The sequence below is a fragment of the Octopus sinensis genome, linkage group LG3 (assembly GCF_006345805.1).
Source record: "Octopus sinensis linkage group LG3, ASM634580v1, whole genome shotgun sequence".
NCBI classification, from domain to species: Eukaryota; Metazoa; Mollusca; class Cephalopoda; order Octopoda; family Octopodidae; genus Octopus; species Octopus sinensis.
Window position 1 is genome coordinate 73093992 of NC_042999.1, and position 21268 is coordinate 73115259.

Here is a 21268-nt window from a genome sequence, read left to right on the forward strand (position 1 = left end):
AGGTGAGTTCGTTTTTCTCATAAGGTAATACTTGCCGAGGACAGTTGAGACATTAGCTAGAACTCGAAATCATCATCCAAGTATATCCAATTCTTCATTATACAGCTTTGTTCTGTAGTGATTCTGATAAATCGTTACTCACTTGCCCGATTTCTGTTGTCCGTTTTATATTTCAGCGTAATTTGGTGGTTTACTTGAGGATTTAGCTTCTCTTTCCAGCATGTAGGCGCATTGTGTGCCCTCTGTTGTAATTATGGTTAATTATAATTATAAATTTTATTCTCTAGTTATTTAACGCTATTATTACTTGCTACCACCTATATTTTTGTTGTTGCTTTCATCAATTATTTTAATTTACCGCTGATAATAATAAAAATATCTATATAATATTCATTTGAATATTTACACCTTATATATATATATAAGGAGTAAATATTCAAATGAATATTTATATATATATATATATATATATATATATATGTATATATATATATATATATAATAATAATACATGTGTGTGTGTTTCTTTATGCTTGTCCTCTCACCGCTTGAAAGTCTTTGTTAGTTTGTTTACGTCCCTGTAAACTAGCGGCAGAAAGAGTCGGTAAAATAAGTACCAAACTTTAAAAAATGTTCTGCAGTCGACTTGTTTGATTAAACTGTTGAAGGCGGTGCCCCAGCATGACCGCAGTCTGATGACTGAAAACCAGTAACAAAATAAAATATTATTATCATTTACTAAGGTCAAGTGCCAGACGATAAAATAGGTACCAGTGGAGTTTCTTTGAATTGACCCCACTTCTCGTTCCAGATTATTAGAGGCTTTATTCCGAAGCTGGGAATTTTTATAATTTTGATTCTAAGGATTTTTAATATGGATACAAGACCAGACTTTTGTTTGGACTTAAAACTGAATATATCAACGAACTTGACTGATACTTGTTACATCGACACCGGAATGGTAAAAGGCAAAGTCAAAGCCGGCAGAAAATGAATCAATTTATCAAAATAGATGTAACAAAGAATCACGTGAAATTTTGTCCGGCACTCTAACGATTTTGAAAATTCTCCATTTTGATTCTTATAATAATAAGGATTTCTCTCACTGACGTCCTGCTAAACAGTATTATGATGAAAATAATCCTTTCTACTATGAGCACATGGTCTGAAATTTATGGGGAGTTCAATTACATCGAACCCAGTAATCAAAAGGTACTTATTTTATCCAACCCGAAAGGATCTCGGCAGAATTTGAACTCGGAGCGCAAAGACGGACGAAATGACATTAAGCATTTTGTCCGGCGTGCTTACGCTTCTGTCAGCTCACCGCCTTCGTCTTTTTGATAATAATAATCTTTTCTACTATAGCCACAAGACCTGAAATAATGGAAGAGGGAACAAGTAGATTACAGAGACCCAAGTGCTTATCTGGTACCTAATTCATTGACCCCTGAAAGGATGAAAGGCAAAGTCGATCTTGGTAGAATTTGTACTCAGAGATTATGGACGGACGAAATGCCGCTAAGTATTTTGTTTGGCGTGCTAACGATTTTGTAAGCTTTCCGTCTTCAATGATAATAATAAAAATTAAAGCGTTTGGGATTTATATAGAGACGTGTAAACTATGACAAGATTCTTGCTACAAAATTCCTCAGTTCTGAGAAAACATCATCTAGGGGAGACCAAGGAACCCCACAGTTCCTGAGTCACTCTGATCACCAGGAGTACTATGACAAATACTTCGCTCACTTTGGTACTTTTCAGCCTACAGGTGCATGCTTAAGTTAGATCTCTTTATTCGGTCCATTCTCACTATATTTAGCCACATTTTTTTGTTTTATTATGATGCAACAGACCCCCAATATTTAGTAAAAGTATTGACGTGACGACTGTGCAGGTGTTAGGGGAGGCCATCCCGTGTCTGTTGACTCTAATGGCCTTGCGCAGTGGTGAGCTGCTGCACAATCTTTTGCGCATAAAATCTGAAGAGCGCATTTCTTTTGTAATTTTTTTCCTTGGAGACATTGGTTGTCTTTCATCGGAAGTTTTTCTCCTTAAGGTTCCTGTACTTTTGGCGAGGTGTCGGGTGGGCAAACCGGCAGTTTCTGCCGTCTTCCCCATGCCAGAATTTGCAGGTTCTTGAGTGCCTTCCAAATTTCTTCTTTCCTGTAGGGTTGCGTGTGTATGGAAAGGAGAACATCAGGTGTAGTGTTGGCGAATCTCAGGAAGCATATTTATACATACATACATACAACATATATATATATATATATAATATATATATATATATATATATATATATATATATATATATATATATATATATTTGTATTTTATATATATATAAATATATATATATATATTTATATATATAAATATAATGTAAAGTATAGAAGCCATCTTATCATGGCTAACCACATTGGGGAGGGGGTGTTACTGTAGCTTTATAGCCCCAAGAGATCTTCGTCTCTAGCTGGCTTTAGACACAATATCTGTGTCCTTGGTACAAAAGGAGCCTATATAAATATATATATATATATTTATATAGATATAAATATATATTTATATGTATATATATAAATATTTATTTATATATATATATATATATATATATATTATATATATATATATATATATATATATATAATATATATATATATACATATATATTCCTGCTGTAAGGCTTCATTTCCACACACGCCAGCTTAATTAATTCGCCCTTAGTCGGAAGACACCTGTTGTTATGTCCTGGTATTATTTTTAATGTATTTGTGTAACATCGTTTGCTTTTTTCCGTCCTTGTTTTTGTATACATTCGCTGCTTTCTTCCAAGGAATCTAATGCTCTTAGCTTAGCTTTTCCTTGGGGCTGGCCAGATTGGAGCAATCTCAAGTTTAATTAGCCGAAATTACGAAGATAATCTGGTATTTAACTGAGGAAAGAAAACTTCGAATGACCTGTCCTTGTTTTCTTTGTATCGTCTATCTGGATGTTTTGCGTTCTTGTCCCATTTTGTATTTTATATACATATTTTGTATATATATTTATATAATATATATATATATATATAATATTTATATATATATATACATATATATATATATTTATATATATATATACATATATATATATATATTTATATATATATATATATATATATATTATATATATATATATACATATATATTTATATATATAATATATATATATATATTTATATATATATATATATAAATACATATTTATATGTATATATATATTTATATTTATGTATATATATTTATATATATTTATATTTATATATATATATTTATATATATATATATATATATATATATATATATATATAAATACATATTTATATGTATATATATATTTATATTTATGTATATATATATTTATATTATGTATATATATATTTATATTTATGTATATATATATTTATATTTATTTATATTTATATATATATATATATATATATATAAATATATATATATATATATATATATATATATAATACTATATATATATATAAATACATATTTATATGTATATATATAAATATATATATATAATATAATATAGATATATATATATATATATATATATATATATATACATATATATATATATATATATATATATATATATCTATATATATATATATATATATAAGCAAACATACATACACACCTACACACAAGTGCTCACACACAGATATACACAAGCACACACACACCGCTACGCTAAGTCGAATGTTTTTCTTGTTCTAATTACTTTTATGTCTTGTTTCAAAATTTCAAAACTGTAATTCGCACGTGTGTGTGTGTGTGTTTGTGTGTAAGATTTTGCATGTGTACTTGTGAGAGCATGTATTTGCATATGTGCTCCTGCATGTATTTGTATGTGCTCCCGTTAATACGTGTGTACATGTGCACTTTGGTGCTCCTTCGTGTGTGATAGTGTGTGTATATATACGCATGTATATACGCAACGATAACTTGCATGTATTGCTATGCGCCACCAACAAAGTCTTATTACTCATAGAGTATCACTTACTCCTCATTCTATAACATCGTAAATCAGTCTTGTCTAAAATCTAATCAAGAGTCATTTCATATACAAACGTATATTATGTATCAATGAGATATCCAACGATTCGATATCATTGTAAAGATGGATATTTTCTTTTTATTAAGTATCAGTGTGAGGTAGCTGTGAAAGAGAGTGGGAGTAGGAAAGTATGGTTATAAGTGGTGGGAGTTAGCGAGAGGTGGGGAGAAGTGGTGAGAGGTGGTGTTATGTATGTGGTAGGAGGTGACGAACAATGCATGAAGGGGAGTTATCGACAGCAATTGATCGTATACCATTTATGATGTCATTTGCAATGAGATTTGTGGTAAAAAGGAAAATGATATAGTTAGCTGAAGGATTGTCAGTGGGCGTCGACGACGACGATGATGATGATGAGATCCATCATCATCATCATTATAATGTTTTTTTCTTCTTGTTGTTCCTACTGGTGTTGGGTTGGTTTCTTGGTGATAACAATTGTTTTGATATTCTCTTGGTAATGCAGTTAATAACAGCCAGACTCGCCTGAGAATTTTGCTTCGTTGTGGTTCTTACTCCCAGATCAGCCCTGATGAAACAGATTTATAACCAAGGCCCTCCAGGCATGACATTCCCCAGCTTTTTTAAAGCATAATATATCTTGGATTAGATTATCCTTGATTCAATACGTTAGTCTCCTACTTTCTGTAAAGATGGGAGGACTTAGTTGCTATTTCTAGTAGACTGAACGATTATGCAAACGCTCCTTTGAATCCTGAGTGTCGCTTGTAATAATGTCAAGCGCGTTGTTCTTTGTAATTTGAAAAGTGTTTGGATTTTATAATGCACTTATTGGAGTTTTACTGAAGCTGGTATAATAGCGATAAACCTAATACATTCGCATATATCAGGTCTTTGTATTGGACAAATGGCATTTATATCAATGTTCAAAGTGTGTATTTTTCTCTACTATGTCTCCTATGTGTGTGGATAATTACTGGTACTTTATTTTCTCTGCGTGCATGACTGGTAGTCTTTTACCTATTACTTGTTTCGGGTGCATGGACTGTGGCCATGCTGAAGCATCGACTTGAAAGTTTTTGGCGAACAAATCGACCTTAGTACTTATTTTAAGTTTCGTACTTATTGTATCGGTTTGTTATGCCGAATCGCTAAGTTACGGGAACATAAACAACGTAAGTCAAAGGCTGTCTGATTATGGTCAAAGGCTGTCCGGTTATGACCATCCCGGCTTCATTTTATAAACTACATAATCCAATGTGTCTTTCAAATACTTAAAATCTTAGGGTGTGCTTTCAGGGAGATTTGGCTGCTATTTCTAGCTAGTCGAGTGAAACACAACAATGATTGGATAGACCTATAACGCAGAGATCCCCATCATGACCATCCCTTCGAGAAGTATATAGGCGGTATTATCCTCTGTAGCTTCGTAAAACTGTAGAATATAGTTTGATAGAGATTTGGCTGCTAATTTTAGCAGGTCAGGTGATCACAAATAAGCAGTGTTGTTAGCTGTAACGGTCTTGATGGTTGTTTGTTCCTGACCGAACAGGCCTATGATCAAAAACAACCTAGCCGTGACCACCACACCCTTCAGATTTACTGAGTTAAATTTGACTCAATTACTAACAGGTCTTGGAACTATGTAGAGGCTCACTCGTTGGTACGGTCTTAGTGTTGATGTTGATTGTGGTGCTGGCACTAGTAGTGATGTTGTTAGAAGTAATGGTGTTGGTTGTAGTGATGGCATGTCGTGGTGCTGGTGGTGGTTAGGGGCAATGATAGTGATTATGACAAGATTCCAAAGAAAAGGTCCTCATATTTACTTACCTTGAGCATGACTGTGAAAGCATGTTTATCTCTTGGTAGACTTCCTCTGGCCCCAGGGAATTCCCAGTCCATGTCTAAACCATCGAAACCATATCTAAAAAAAAGCGGGGAAAACGGGATAATGAAAGTGAAGGTTGAGAAGAAAGTCTAAATGAAGCACGTACGTTGATTAACAAAAGCTTCATCAAAAGCGATAAACCATCGTTTTTAGTTCTAGCCCGCTATGTTCCATCTGAAATTACACCGGAATCAATTTAGTTCATCATATCTTTGTATGTGAAACCTAGTCTGTGGCTAGTGATAGAGGTCTTAGTGAAATGACAGACTTGGCAGAAATTGGAAGTGGGGTAATAATCTCCTCACAATGCGAGGCGGGATTAGAAACTTAAATTTGAAATGAAATATGAGATACGAAGTGTTCAAGTATAAATATCTGTCTATAATGTAATTTAAAAAAAAAATTATCTATATTTATCTCTTTTATCTTTTGCTTGTTTCAGTCATAACATTGCGGCCATGTTGGAACACCACCTTGAAGGGTTTAGTCGAACAAATCCATCCCCAGTACTTTTTTCCTAAGCCTGCCGAGCAGCTGCTCTACGGGTACGTAAACAAACTAACATCGGTTGTTAAGCGGTGGTAGGGGACAAACACAAAAACGCGTACGTGCGCGCGCACACACATACACACACGCACACATGCACACACACGCGCGCGCACACACACACATATATATCTTCAGTGTACCAAGGCCACTAACAAGGTTTTGTTCGGGCCTCGGTTATAATGAAAGCCCATGATGCCACACAGTGGGACCGAATCTGAAACCATGTGGTTGGGAAGCAAACTTCTTGCTAAACTGCCACGCCTATGGCGAATTTCTTACAATTTCTAGTTAGTGGTTAGTCTCTTCCTCCTTCTACTATGCAATAAAAAAAAACTGAATATTTATCCAAAGACTTGATGAGATCTCAATAAACAGAGTCGTCAGATCGTATTTGCAACATATTTTCGATCCCAAGTGAAGACATAACCCGTCATTGATGTCGTTAATGTCTCTCCAGACATGTATAACAATCACAGATATATATTTCTTTGCGATAGAACTTTGTGTTTTGACGAAAGAAACCAATATTCTAACGATTGTGAAGTCAGTGTTAATACATTTAATGCAATAGCAGCGGAAATCTCACTACAGAGAATAATGTACTGAAGAAATAATAGACCGGAAAAGACATTAGCCAATGACTAACATTATTTTAATTACTCCGGCATATACGAGAGATAACTCCAGATATATTTCGATATAATTTGACTTCCTTAGCAAAGAAAATTTGATTTGCTAAAGTTAGTGATGATAAAACCACTACAGAAATATACAATACTCGAGAAAGAATGAAAAATTAGCATATTCTTTGTGAATAGATTGCCGATGGAAATAACTCAGCAATACTACCCATACGAAAAACTGATTTTAGTGTTTTTTATATTTAGCATATTTCATGTAGTAAGTATAGCCTACACTTTTGGGGTTATGACCCATGGCCAGAAAATGCAACTTCAACAAAAAGGATGATTTGCCAGGAGAACCAGCTCTTAACCACACAATATGAATTTACGCTTCCTTCTCTCTTAAATTAAGTATAAATGTTTATCTGCTTTAAATTGAACACTTAACTACCACTCCGCCCTGTTACATTGATAATTCGTTGGTGATTTAGTATCTGTATAGTCTCCTAATATTGTCTTATATAGGAAATGTCATATTTTGATTCTATTCTTCGACAAATAACTTAACCCGAAAATATGAATAAATAAGTTTATGAATGAGTTTTTTTCTAAATAAACATCACTCCACAAAATAAACATCATCTAAACAAGCATCACTCCACAAAATGCACACTCTAGTTTAACGGCGGTGCATCAGCATGGCCGCAGCTCTGAGCTGAAACTAGAGAGAAAAAAAAAACATTGCAATGAATAGAATCGGGTTTCAAGACCAGTCAGTGGGTTTGCTGTTCCTTTATGACCTTAAATTGGTGATTAATGAGATATAATTATTTTACATTACTAATATTAAAGGTCTAAGTCAGTCAAGGACAACCCGTTTTTTTTTGAGAAGCGGGTTGCATGAGACATGGATCAGTATTAGGCGGGCCGCACACAACTAAAAAGTAATTCTTTGCAACGTGTGCAATTCAGAAAATCCCGTGAGCCGCAGTTTGCCCATGGCGGATTTAAGTGGTTATTACACACACGCACGCACACACACGCACACTCGTATACATGTATGCTTAAATGGATAGATGTACATGTGTGTATATGCATCTCTCTCTCTCTCTTTCTCTCTCTCTCTCTCTCTCTATATATATATATATATATATACATATATATATATATATATATGTATATATATGTTTACAGAGATAGATAAATATATATATAGAGAGAGAGGGAGAAAGAGAGAGAGAGAGCAACTGTTCAAAAGGAATTTTAACCGCGTCTGAGGGCCTGTAGCGGATAAGAATGCATACTCTTCCTCCAGAGCAAACTATACTAAAAAGAGAGAAAAAAACGAAGTGAGAGGGTTGCAAGTACTACTGCATTAAGATTATCATATTACACACACACACACACACACACACACACACACACACACAGAGTATACACACAGTACACAAAAGTGATCTCATTGATTAGAATAGTGTTGATGGCGAAGTGGTAAAAGCGATGCATGATGGTAATGAGAATAGTGATGTTAGTATTGTTACTGTTGATAATTATGGTTTATTACTGAAAAAAAAAAAACAGGCACGCTTATATATACTCTTTCCCTCTCTCTTCCATTATTTCTTCCTCGCTTTCACATACACAGCAAACAAACACAGTCATGTACAAAACCATTTGAAAAACCAGCAGGCGGTATAAAATTTACTGGCCGACATTTTGAATGCAGCAGACGATAATAAAGATTTGAAAAGGATGAGAAGACGAGAAAATATTTGTTTTATTATTTTTTTTAACAAAGCAGTTACAACAATAACAAATGTATGAATAACTGGAGAGATAACGTTTGAAAGTATATGAGGCGTATCGGGGAAATTTTGCAGACCAGCATGTTAGTGAGGCGTGGAAGTAGAATGGAAACTGTTTCCTTTCAATGACGCGCTGTCAGCCCAAACGAGTTTTTGTAACATCGTATATCATTGGAAATATAGCGAAGGCGGCAGAAATACCGAAAGAATGAACATAAACTATTTGATAAACATACTAATAATAAATAATCCAAAAGGAGTACGCGAGCAAACGTACATATTGCAAGAAAACAAACAGAAGAAATAAAGAAAAATACAAACTAGGCGCATGTATTGCTGTGTGGTTAAGAAGTTCGCTTTGTGGCCATGTGGTTTCGGGTTTCAATTCCACCGCGCACCACTTTGGGTAAGCGTCTTCTACTATAGCCCCGGACCGACTAGTGCCTTGTGAATGAATTTGGAAGATGAATACTGTTTGGAAGCTCACCTGTATGTGTAGAGAAGCTCACGTGTGTGTGTGTGTGTGTGCGCGTGTGTGTGTGTTTATGTTTGTCCCACCCGCCGCTTAACTGACGTTGGTTCATGTTCCGGTAACGTAGCTGTTCAGTAAAAGAGATCGATACAAAAGTTACCAGTGGAGCACTAGGGTCCATGTAATCAACTTGACCCGTCCCCCGAAGTTGCTGGCCTTGTGCAAAAATTTGAAATTATTATTTATCACAACTCAGGTAGCGAGTGGCAGAACCGTTAGCGACATTTCGTCCGTTTTCACGTTCAGAATTCAGATTCTGCCGAGATTGTCTTCGCCATTCATCCTTTCAAGGTCGATAAAATAAGTCCCAGTTGAGCATAAATGTCGATGTAATCGACTTACTCATGATCTGAAATTGCTAGCCTTGTGTCTACATTTGAAATCAATATTTATCACAACTATGCTGGTACAATCATAGAGAACCGTTTCTAAGTGAATTTAACTTGCGATCGGGTATCCATTCTATTTCCACATAATTTGTGCGGCTAATGCTTATGAATTTCTCTCTCACCTGTAAATTTCTAACCATATAGGCACAAGCATGGTTGTGTGGTTAACAAGCTCGCTTTTCAGTCATTAGATTTTGGGTTCAATCCTATTGAGCGGTACCTTCGTCAAGTATATTTAACTATAGTCCCACGTTGATTAATACCTTGTGAAGGCGGTGAGCTGGCAGAATCATTAGTGCGCTGGACGAAATGCTTAGCGGTATTTCGTCTATCGTTACCTTGTGAGTTCAAATTCCGCCGAGGTCGACTTTGCCTTTCATCCTTTCGGGGTCGATAAATTAAGTACCAGTTACGCACTGGGGTCGATGTAATCGATTCAATACCTATGTCTGTTCTTGTTTGTCCCCTCTGTGTTTAGCCCCTTGTGGGTAATAAAGAAATAGGTATTTCGCCCGTCGCTACGTTCTGAGTTCAAATTCCGCCGAGGTCGACTTTGCTGTTCATCCTTTCAGGGTCGATAAATTAAGTACCAGTTGACTACTGGGGTCGATGTAATCGACTTAACTCCTCCTCCAAAACTTCAGGCCTTGTGCCCGAGTCTATAGTAGAAGATACTTTCCCAAGATGTCACGCGGTGGGACAGAGCCAGGAACCATGTAGTTGGGAAGGAAACCTCTTACCACCATACACAGTCACGCTTGCACCTTTTGTGTGTGTGTCTGTGATGTGTGTGTGCGTGCGCGCGTGTGCATGCATGTATGTATGTATGCGCGTGTGTGTATGTATGTATGTATGTATGTATGTATGTATGTATGTATGTATGTATGTATGTATGTATGTGTGTGAGTGTCTTTTTTGTCTCCTCGTTGCCTGATAACAGATATTGGTTTGTTTACGCCAATGTAGTTGATGCTCAACTTGAGCTTGTGAAGGGCAGTGTTTGCAGGAAAAAAACTAAGACGAGGAAAGAATTTGGTACTGGCCAGAATGGTTAGTGCGAAGAAGCACGTCAAGGATAACGCGAGCAGGAGAGGAAATCAGATTATATAGCTGCTAAATGAAATCGAAACTAGATACGCAGACACATCACCTCGCAGATAACTTCTAAAAAACTTTAATTTCCGTGGTGACAACTAGGATAAGTGATTAGAGGACAAGTTTGAGGAGAAACAATAACAGATATATCTTACCTACGGAGATAGTTGATTACATTTTGGCTCCATTGCGCCATAGTATATTGGGATTGAATCATTTCCAGAAAAGGTTTTGAACCAATATTCCATCCACCGACCGTTAACAGCACTCGCAGTTGAGGGTTCTGCTTCTTCAAGGCAAGAGTTCTCTGGTAATATTCTGTGTAGAGACAAATACGCATTATATAATAATTATATATGCTCTCTTTTTTGGAACATTGGATCTCGAGGCACGTCACAAAGCTATAAACAATAGAATGTAAATATTGCGTTGAAAAAGCCTTTCGGATATGGTAATTTTTGTAGCTTTATATGATGTGCTCCGAGATCCAATGTACCCTAATAGAATTATTTCACATTCTCACAAATATATACATATATATATATATATTATATATATATATATATATATATATATATAATATATATATATAACACAAAATGGGACAAGAACGCGAGACATCCGGACAACCAGATGATACAAAAAGGGGACAAGAAAACATCCAGATAGACGATACAAAAAAACAAGGTCATTCGAAGCTTTTTATCTTCAGTCAAGAACCGGATCATCCTCGCAATTTCGGTTATATATATATATATATATATATATATATATATATATATATATATACTGGCTGTCTGAAAACACCACATCCGATTCACAAACTCACACACACATTAATATTTGTGTATACGAATGAGGTAAAAGCACTCAATGCACAAGGTTTAGTGCGTATATTTTATTAAAATCCGAAGTTTCTTGAGTCATAACTTTGGATTTTCTGTTTCCAATTGTTGAAACGATTCATTGCAATTTCTAAGAAGTGTTTGGACAATCGGTAACGTGAAACTCGGAGTTGCGATTCAAGAAACTCCAGCTTTTCAGATACATATGCTGACATCACCGTTTCTAAAAGGAATTATACATTAACTTCGAAGCCCTGTGAACCTTTTCCTTGTAAAAGTTAATATGCATTTTACTTAAAATTTATTGTGTAAACCCTCAAACCTTCGGTATGATATTAAATTTTTGATATATTTATATATATTACTTGACTTCGCGAGGTAACAGAATCGTTAGTACACTGGACAAATTGCTAACCGGCATTTCTTCTGTCTTCTCGTTAAGAGTCCTAATTCTGTCGAGGTCGACTTTGCCCTTCACTCGTTCAGGGTCGATAAAATAAGTACCAGTGAGCGCTCGGGTAAATGTAATCTGCTAACCCCGCCTCTTAAAAATCACGGGCCTTGTGCCAGAATTAGAAGAACTTATTCAGGGCGGTGGACTAGCGGAATCATTAGTGTGATGGACAAAATACCTTGCAGCTCTTTATTTTCTGTGTTCAAATCCCGCCAGTGTGTGACTTCAGTTTCTACTATGATCACGTTGTTCGATTTAAAAAAAATAACGATGCATGTACAAAGTGGTTCATGATGCATACGATTCTTAATATATATTCAAACAAAATTTTATATTTTAAACACCCGCAAACAAGTTGTTGTTGAACGTGCAATACGTGGGTAGGTGGAGTACAATACGTGGAGTGCAATATGTGGGTAGGTGAGTCAATAAGCAACACGACTTTCTAGTTGTTATCCAGTTTGTTCTTGCATGGATGAGTATTGATGGTAATTGCAGAGGAGGTGGGCGAACTGGTCACAGTTAAAATACCGACTTAAATTTTCATTACAGATTCTATTTTTAGCCAAACTAAGTTTCGACATTCCTTTCTCATCCGTGTGTAGACTTATTTGGTCATGTGTGAAGGCGCGTGACTTAGTGGTATTCGGTTTACTATCGTAATGTCGTGAGTTCGATTCCCAGCGGCGCGTTGTGTCCTTGAGCATTTATTTCACTTTGCTCCAGTCCACTCAGCTGGCAAAAAGAGTTGTACCTGTATTTCAAAAGGACAGCCTTGTCACATTCTGTGTCACGCTGAATCTTCCAGAGAACTACGTTAAAGGTACGCGTGTATATGGAGTGCTCAGCCACTTGCATGTTAATTTCATGGGCAGGCTATTTCTTTGATCGGACCAACTAGAAGCTGCGTCTTTGCAACTGACAGAGTGCCAATATTTGGTTATGTACTCTGCTAGTTGGCATTGTTCACCCAAAGAAAGTCACACAAGAATAAAAGGAATTTCTGAAGGACTGAGAAATCCGAATGTTATCTCAAGGACGTATTGAACAATCCCAGCACCAACTTGGAGGTAGTAAAAAACTATTCATTTATAATACTGAGCTCGAACCATCTTGAACTCAAAGAATATCTTTTTTTAAAGTCAGATTTAATCTTTGAATTTCGATTCTTCGATTCTATTCCCCGCCATACTCTCTTATCTACATTTCTATCTTATCATATATCTCTCTCTCGAGTTCAAATTCCACCAAGGAGGACTTTGCCTTTCATCATTTCAGGCTTTATTATATAAGTTTCAGTTGAATACTGGGGTCGATGTAATCGACTTGCCCCTCCTCCATAATTCGAGGCTTTGTGTCTACAGTAGAAAGGATTATTTCTCTCTCTTCCTTAGCGGCATTTGTTTCAACTTTATGTTCTGAATTCAAATTCTGCTAAGGTCGACTTTGTCTTTCACCCCTTCAGGGTCGATAAGATAAGTATCAATTGACCACTGGGATCGATGCAAACGACTACTCCCTCTCCAGCAATTTCAGGCTATGCGCTTTTAATAGAAAGGATTATTTTTTTCTCTCTCTTTCATTCTAGTCTGCTTTACCAAACTTTATTACATTCCTTATTACTTCCTGTGAGATTCCTTGCGTCGGCCGGATTTGCATCATTCGCCGACGAAATTTACGGTTTTGAGTCATGCCATTCATTAAAATAAGAGGCGGCAGTGATAATGAAAGTAAGAGTGAAAGTGATAGTAGTAGTGAAAGAGGTGGTGGTGATGGTGGGGATGCTGTTATGACTGTGGTAAAGTTGGCGATGTGCTTGTTGCAGTGGCTGCCGGCGGCCAGTGGCGGCGATGCTGATTGCGCTAGTAGTATGGATAGTATGGATAGTAGTAGTAGTAGTAGTAGTAGTAGTAACATGTTGTCTGGAGCAGTGGTGGTGGTGGTGGTGAGAGTTGTTCTACTGAAGTTACTGTTGATGCTGAGACCAGCGGAGAGAATCAAGTTTCTGGACTGTCTTTACCGCCACCACCGTCGTCGTCATCTTCATCACCATCATGATCCTGATCGTCATCATTATAATCATCAACATCAACAGCAGCCACAATTGTTGTAGAAGTTGTAAATTACATAGAAAGATATAAAACAGAGCGAGTTTCTCAAACATCACGCTTGGCTAGAGATGCAGACGGATAGGTAGATAGACATACAGAAAGATAGATAGATAGATAGATAGATAGATAGATAGATAGATAGATAGATAGATAGATAGATAGATAGATATATGGATAGATAGAGAGAGGGAGAGAGTGAGCAAGATATAATGTGTCTAAGTGAGTAAAGGTATGAGAAGTAGAAAAGAAGCAAGGGACTAGGCATGACTAAAGGAAGGAAGGTTCAGGAATTCGCCGCAGGTTATCGAAGAAGTGCGGGCGTATTGGAATACAATATATATACATATATACATATATTTATATATATATATTATATATATATATAATGCATATATATATATAGTGCATATATATATATGCATAATATATATATATATATGCATAATATATATATATATGCATAATATATATATGTATATATATATATATATATATATATATATATATATATATATATATATATATATATATATATATATAATATATATATATATGTATATATATGTATGTATTATGCATACACACACACATATATATTGTATGAAAGTAGTGGTAGCAGTAGATGCTTGTGACTGTTAGAATGATGATGATGAGGAGGAGGAGGAATGGGAGAAGGCACTGTCTTTATTCAGTGATGTTCCAAAATTATCTTTCTTTATCTTTATTTATTCGATCTCCTCCAGCCCCGCCGCCTATATGGTGATTATAAACCATGTATTTGTCATTCACTGGTCAACTTGATACAGATACACTACAGTTAATTTATGAATTATGTGCTTATAGCCAATTGTCTTTTTTTAAAGTATGATAGGAACAGCTTCAAATGTACTTGTTCTTTTTGTTTTTGTTTTCTTCGAAAAAAGAGAAAACAAAAATAGAATGAGTAAAAATATCGACAGTCGTAGCTGTGGCTGCGTGTTTAAGAAGCTGGTCTTGCAACCATCTTGCTTAGAGTTTTGTTCCACTGCGCGGCACTTTTGGCAAGTGTCTTCTAATATAGCCCTGAGCCAATAAATGAGTGAATTTGGTGGACGGAAAGTGTGTGGAGACCCGTCATATATATATATATATATATATATATATATATATGACCGCGTCTGTACCGTTGGCGATTATTTTTTTTCCTCCGTCTTCCCTTCACTGGACCTTTCCTTTTCCTATGTTTCTGACAAAGAGCTCCGCTCGAAACGTAAAACCTTCCTTCTTCCCTTCCTTCCTGAGCGTCCAATAATACTATATTTGTTCCACGTCCTCGCGTTGTTGTGTTTTCTCTTGGTGTTTTCATGTTTGGATTAACTTTACACACACACACACATATATATATATATATATATATGTATAGTTGATATTTACAGAAAAACAAAAGACGAAGACAAGTGTATGAACAACAAGCAGGTGTATTAGTTTGACGCTCCGGAAAGTGAGAAAGTCTTTTACGTTTCGACCCTACGCACTTCAACCGAAAGGAATAAGAGAAAATAAACAGAGACAAAAAGAAACTTGTGGATTTAGCGATTAGGCATGGCGATGGGTTGGGAAAAAACTTTTGACAGGAAGGGTAGAAAGAAGGGGAGATAATAAAGTATTGGTGATCCCAAGACAAAGGTGCGCGTGCGTATGTTTATGTGAGAATGTGTGTGTGTGGATAGGGGCTAGTGACTTTGACGTGTAGTGTGTGCGAGTGTAAGTGTGAGCATCTGTAATATGTGAGTGTGTGGATATGGTGTGTAGGTGTGTGGATGATGGTGTGGGGATGTGCAGATGATGGTGTGTGGTGTGGGTGCTGGGAAGTGGTCAGTGTTAGTGTGTGTGGAGTGGTGTGGTGCGGTGATGTGGCGGTGTGACGGTGTGGGTATGTGGAGTTGGGGTGGGTGTTGAGAGAAGACGTGGGCGTGGTATGGAGGAGTGGGGTATGTTGGAGTGAGATATGTGGGTATGGGGTGTGGATAGAGGGGGTATCAATGAAGAGAGAAGGTGGGTAGTAGTGAAGAAAGGAAATAGGTGTCAGAGCAAGGGAGGAAAGAAAAGGCGGGTCGGAGTGAAGAGAGGAAGTAGGTGTCAGATGAAGAGAGGAGGAGAGTTGAGCCCATGTGGCGCAAAGGAGTGAAGAGAGATTAATTCCTGTTCACGGCGAAAACGGGAGTCCGGATGGCCCCTGAGCAAAGACAATCCGAACACAGGCAGGCGTTGTAGTGAATGAACGGCAGAGCGGAAATGCCGCGAGACCAGGGTGTCATTGCCGAGTCTGATGTCTCGGAGGTACTCCGCGAACCAGTTAGCCAAGCGGCGTCTCGTTTGACCGATGTACAGAGAAGGGCAGAAAGAGCAGGAGATGCAATAAATGACGTTGGCATATATATATATATATATATATATATATATCTGTGTGTGTGTGTGTGTGTGTGTGTGCGCGCGCGTAGTATACGACGTATATATAAAAATGTGTGTATGTGTTTGAGTCCGTCTACTACACCGCTTGATAACGGGTGTCGGGTTGCATACGTCTTTGTAAAGTAGCGGTTCAGCTAAAGATATAATTAGTATCAGACTTTAAAAAAGGAGTATTGCGGTCGATTTGTTCGCTTAGAAACCATCCAAGAGGAAGTCCCAGCATGGCCACAGTCTAATGATTGAAACAAGTAAGAGATAAAGAAATAAATAATCCTTTCTACTATATGTACAAGACCTGAAATTTTGAGGGAGGGTGCGCATTGATTACACCGACCCCAGTGCTCAGCTTATTTCATTGATCCCGAAAGAGAGACAGAGTTAACCTCGGCGAAATTTGAAAGCAGAATGTATCAAAAGTTCCCGGGTTAGTAATATTTAATAAAAACATTATTTACCTAAGTTTCAACATACATATATATATTCCCATAAATATACACACATATATATATACATATATATACGAATATATATATACATATAAATATACATATATATATATATGGAATGGCTGTGTGGTAAGCAGTTTGCTTACGAACCACATGGTTCCGGGTTCAGTCCCACTGCGTGGCACCTTGGGCGAGTGTCTTCTACTATAGCCTCGGGCCGACCAAAGCCTTGTGAGTGGATTTGGTAGACGGAAACTGAAAGAAGCCTGTCGTATATATGTATCTATGTATGTATGTGTGTGTGTTTGTGTGTCTGTGTTTGTTCCCTTAGCATTGCTTGACAACCGATGCTGGTGTGTTTATGTCCCCCGTTACTTAGCGGTTCGGCAAAAGAGACCGATAGAATAAGTACTGGGCTTACAAAGAATAAGTCCCGGGGTCGAGTTGCTCGATTAAAGGCGGTGCTCCAGCATGGCCGCAGTCAAATGACTGAAACAAGTAAAAGAGTAAAAGAGTAATATATATATATATACGTATATATACACACATATATATACATACATGTATACACACACAAATATAGACACATATATACATACATACATACATACATACATACATACATACATACATACATACATACATACATACATACATACATACATACATACATACATACATACCGCAGCAATACACCGGTTCCAGCATTCATGCCACTTTGGGAATCCAATCTTGAAGTCGTTTTTCGTAAGTGACAAAATAGCAGACTACAGCATACACGTGATCACAAAAACACAGATTTCACAACTTGCGAAGTAAACACAACGATGTCACCGGGCACACTGCCTCATGATGTTACGGACAGAACAACTGTGTTCTGTCGTCTGATTCCTTAGGAAAGGAATGACTAATATAGTCTTAGGCATGATTGTGGATTTAATGCAGTTGCTTATTAGGATTGACCTAGTATTAAACAACAACAAAAACCACTGTTTGAATATTCTCTCTCATCGACTTCTCCTTCTGGTACGACGTCGAAGTTTCATCTCAAAGACCACTGCACTTAACACTTTACCTTATTCTTTCTCCCTAGCAACTGTAACATTCTGAAATTCCATCTTCGTCTAAACATTTCCCTTCTTGCAGACATGACAGCCGTCCTACCATTGAATGCCTGTCATGTCTAGAGGAGATATTGGTTCGTGTCCTATGAACAGCTTTCGACTCTTTCAATCAAAATATTTACACGCTATCATTCATAGCATTACCGAACTTCGAGGTTCAGTTCCAAAATAACGGCAGCCGTCAAACCTGGACACAGAACTGTGAGGAAGTGAAAGTAAAGGAAATGCGGCAAACTATATTTCTAGAGCTTAACAAAAACGGAATCCTTTTCTATTCAGGAAAATCTCTTCTATTATGATCCCGTTCACACTTTGAATGATGTATGTTTGCTTGTATGTATGTGTGTATGTATGTATGCAAGTATGTATGTATGTATGTATGTATGTATGTATGTATGTATTATGTATGTATGTATGTATGTATTTATGTATGTATGTATGTATATATGTATGTATCTATCTATCTATCTATCTATCTATCTATCTATCTATCTATCTATCTATCTATCTATCTATCTATCTATCTATCTGTCTCTATAAATATGTATGTATAGACGTGTCTATATATGTGTCTATATTTGTGTGTGTAAATATATATATATATGTATATATAAACATGTATATATATATATGTGTGTATGTGACTGTACATATATGTATATATATATATGTGTGTATATATATTTGTATGTATATGTATATATGTATATATATGTATATATATATGTCTATATTAGTTTGTATTTATACATATATGTATATGTGTATATGTATTTGTATGTATATTATATATATATATATATATATATATATATATATATAACATGATATATAATTTATGTATATATATATATATGTATGTATGTATTTATATTCACACATACTCCATACATTTATTGGTAAACAAAGCCAATGAAAAACGTTGTGAAGGTGTAGGTGAACGAACGACGGCAGTTTAATTTGATAAAAATGACGACGGCAAGCAATGTGTCAACGCAAGCAGACGATCAGGAACTGTTAAAAGTTTACCTTAGCTTCGCAGGCAATGTTTGTTTTAGAAGACAGAATAAATTTACTCTTCCGCACAAATTGGTTGTCTCTTTTCTCTGCAAATCCTTTACATACTTTGTAACGGTATTTATGCATACACTTACAAACATATACAGGTACGCAGGGACACACACACACACACACACACACACACACACACACGCACGCCCACACACACACACACGCACGCCCACACACACACACACACACCCTTATAAACACGTTTACTATATTTAAAATTGTTTTTGTACACGAATGTCATCTTTATCACAAATATACGTAAAATACGTACTCATAAGAAAACATATACACACATTTATGGGTATTTGCACACGCAGATGCCTGTATATCTATCTATCTATCTATCTATCTATCTATCTATCTATCTATCTATCTATCTATCTATCTATCTATCTATCTATCTATCTATCTATCTATCTATCTATCTATCTTTCTGTCTATCTATAAGCACATATACATACATACATACATACATACATACATACATACATACATACATACATACATACATACATACATACATATGCGCGTGCGCTTGCGTGTGTATAAAAGAGCTAAAACATGAGTACAAACTGAAAATTCCCAATTTTTCTCTCTTTGATTTCCAAACAAATTCTTCTGAATATTTGATAAGACGGATACATCGAAACCGGTTATATTTTAAATCACTCACTGTAACAAAAAGATTAAACATTTTCTAAAATATACTTTTGTGCCTTTTCCAACTTTATTTACTTTTTAAAATATATATGTGTGTGTGTGTGTATGTGTGTGCGTGTGTGTGATTGTACATGTTCGTGTGGTTAGGGCGTAGCATTCACTTCGACACCTGACGAGTGGCAACGCCAATACCTGTACAGGTGATGTCAATTTGATAAAGAGTATGAGATTATGTGCAGCACAAACATTTTATCACTATTAACAAATCGTTTGTGGTAGTTATTCAGTATGAAATTGTAGAACCCTTATTTGTCCGTCTACTACAAGAGAGTCCACGATATACATACATACATACATACATACATACATACATACATACATATATACATACAGAGATTTATTTATATGCACATTTGTCTATACACTCGCATGTAGACGCATATATACAACTCCCCCCTTCTCTTGCACACACACACATTTCCTCTTCTTCCTCCCCTTCTAATCTCTCTCCTTATCTCTCCCCACACATATATATGTTGTAATCTAACGTTGGACTGTTATAATGTCCACTCCGTTATAGTAGTATAGTTAGTTAGACAAGTAAAACACGACTATCAATCACGGACTACCACGATTGCTCGACGTCATAGTATTTGTAGCGACTAACACATACCACTTGTCAAGTGGGATAAGTGTTCCATTGTTGTTATTATCCCCATAACATCTCCCATTCTAAGTTTTTTTCTGCCAGGGAGTATAATTTTATTTCTTTTTATTAACAATAATTTTTACATCACCCCACCACACATTTTTGAGTTTTTTTGATGCAGTTACAAATATGTTTTCCGTTTGACAATCACTTCCAGGAACTCTCCCAAAAATTCGCAACTCTAACCAAAACCTGAAAGTAATTGGTAATATTCTGCCTTGCACTTAAAGATATAATTTCAGCTAATGATGTTGATATAGATCTCAACCACCTGTACTATGCATCTGCGAAAATCTCAACAATTCTATGTGGTGAAAAGATTAGAAAACGACAACATTCCCACAAAAAGCCTACTTGGCAAGAGCGTATTCTAAATTCAGCTACTTAGGTCTAACATAGAATGTTAAAAAAACTTTAAGTTTGACAAGACTATCAAATCAAC

The 21268-nt window shown here is 36.1% G+C and overlaps 1 protein-coding gene across 1 annotated transcript in view; it reads right to left on the reverse strand.

Moving 5' to 3' along the window:
* Positions 1–21268, reverse strand: part of LOC115209478 (chitotriosidase-1) — a 77365-nt gene that overhangs the window by 36388 nt on the left and 19709 nt on the right. The window contains exons 3-4 of the mRNA XM_036501087.1: positions 11111–11273; positions 5905–5998 (exon numbers count right to left, since the gene is read on the reverse strand). Of these exons, the coding sequence (XP_036356980.1) occupies positions 5905–5998; positions 11111–11273 (257 nt within the window). The remainder of the gene's footprint in view (positions 1–5904; positions 5999–11110; positions 11274–21268) is intronic.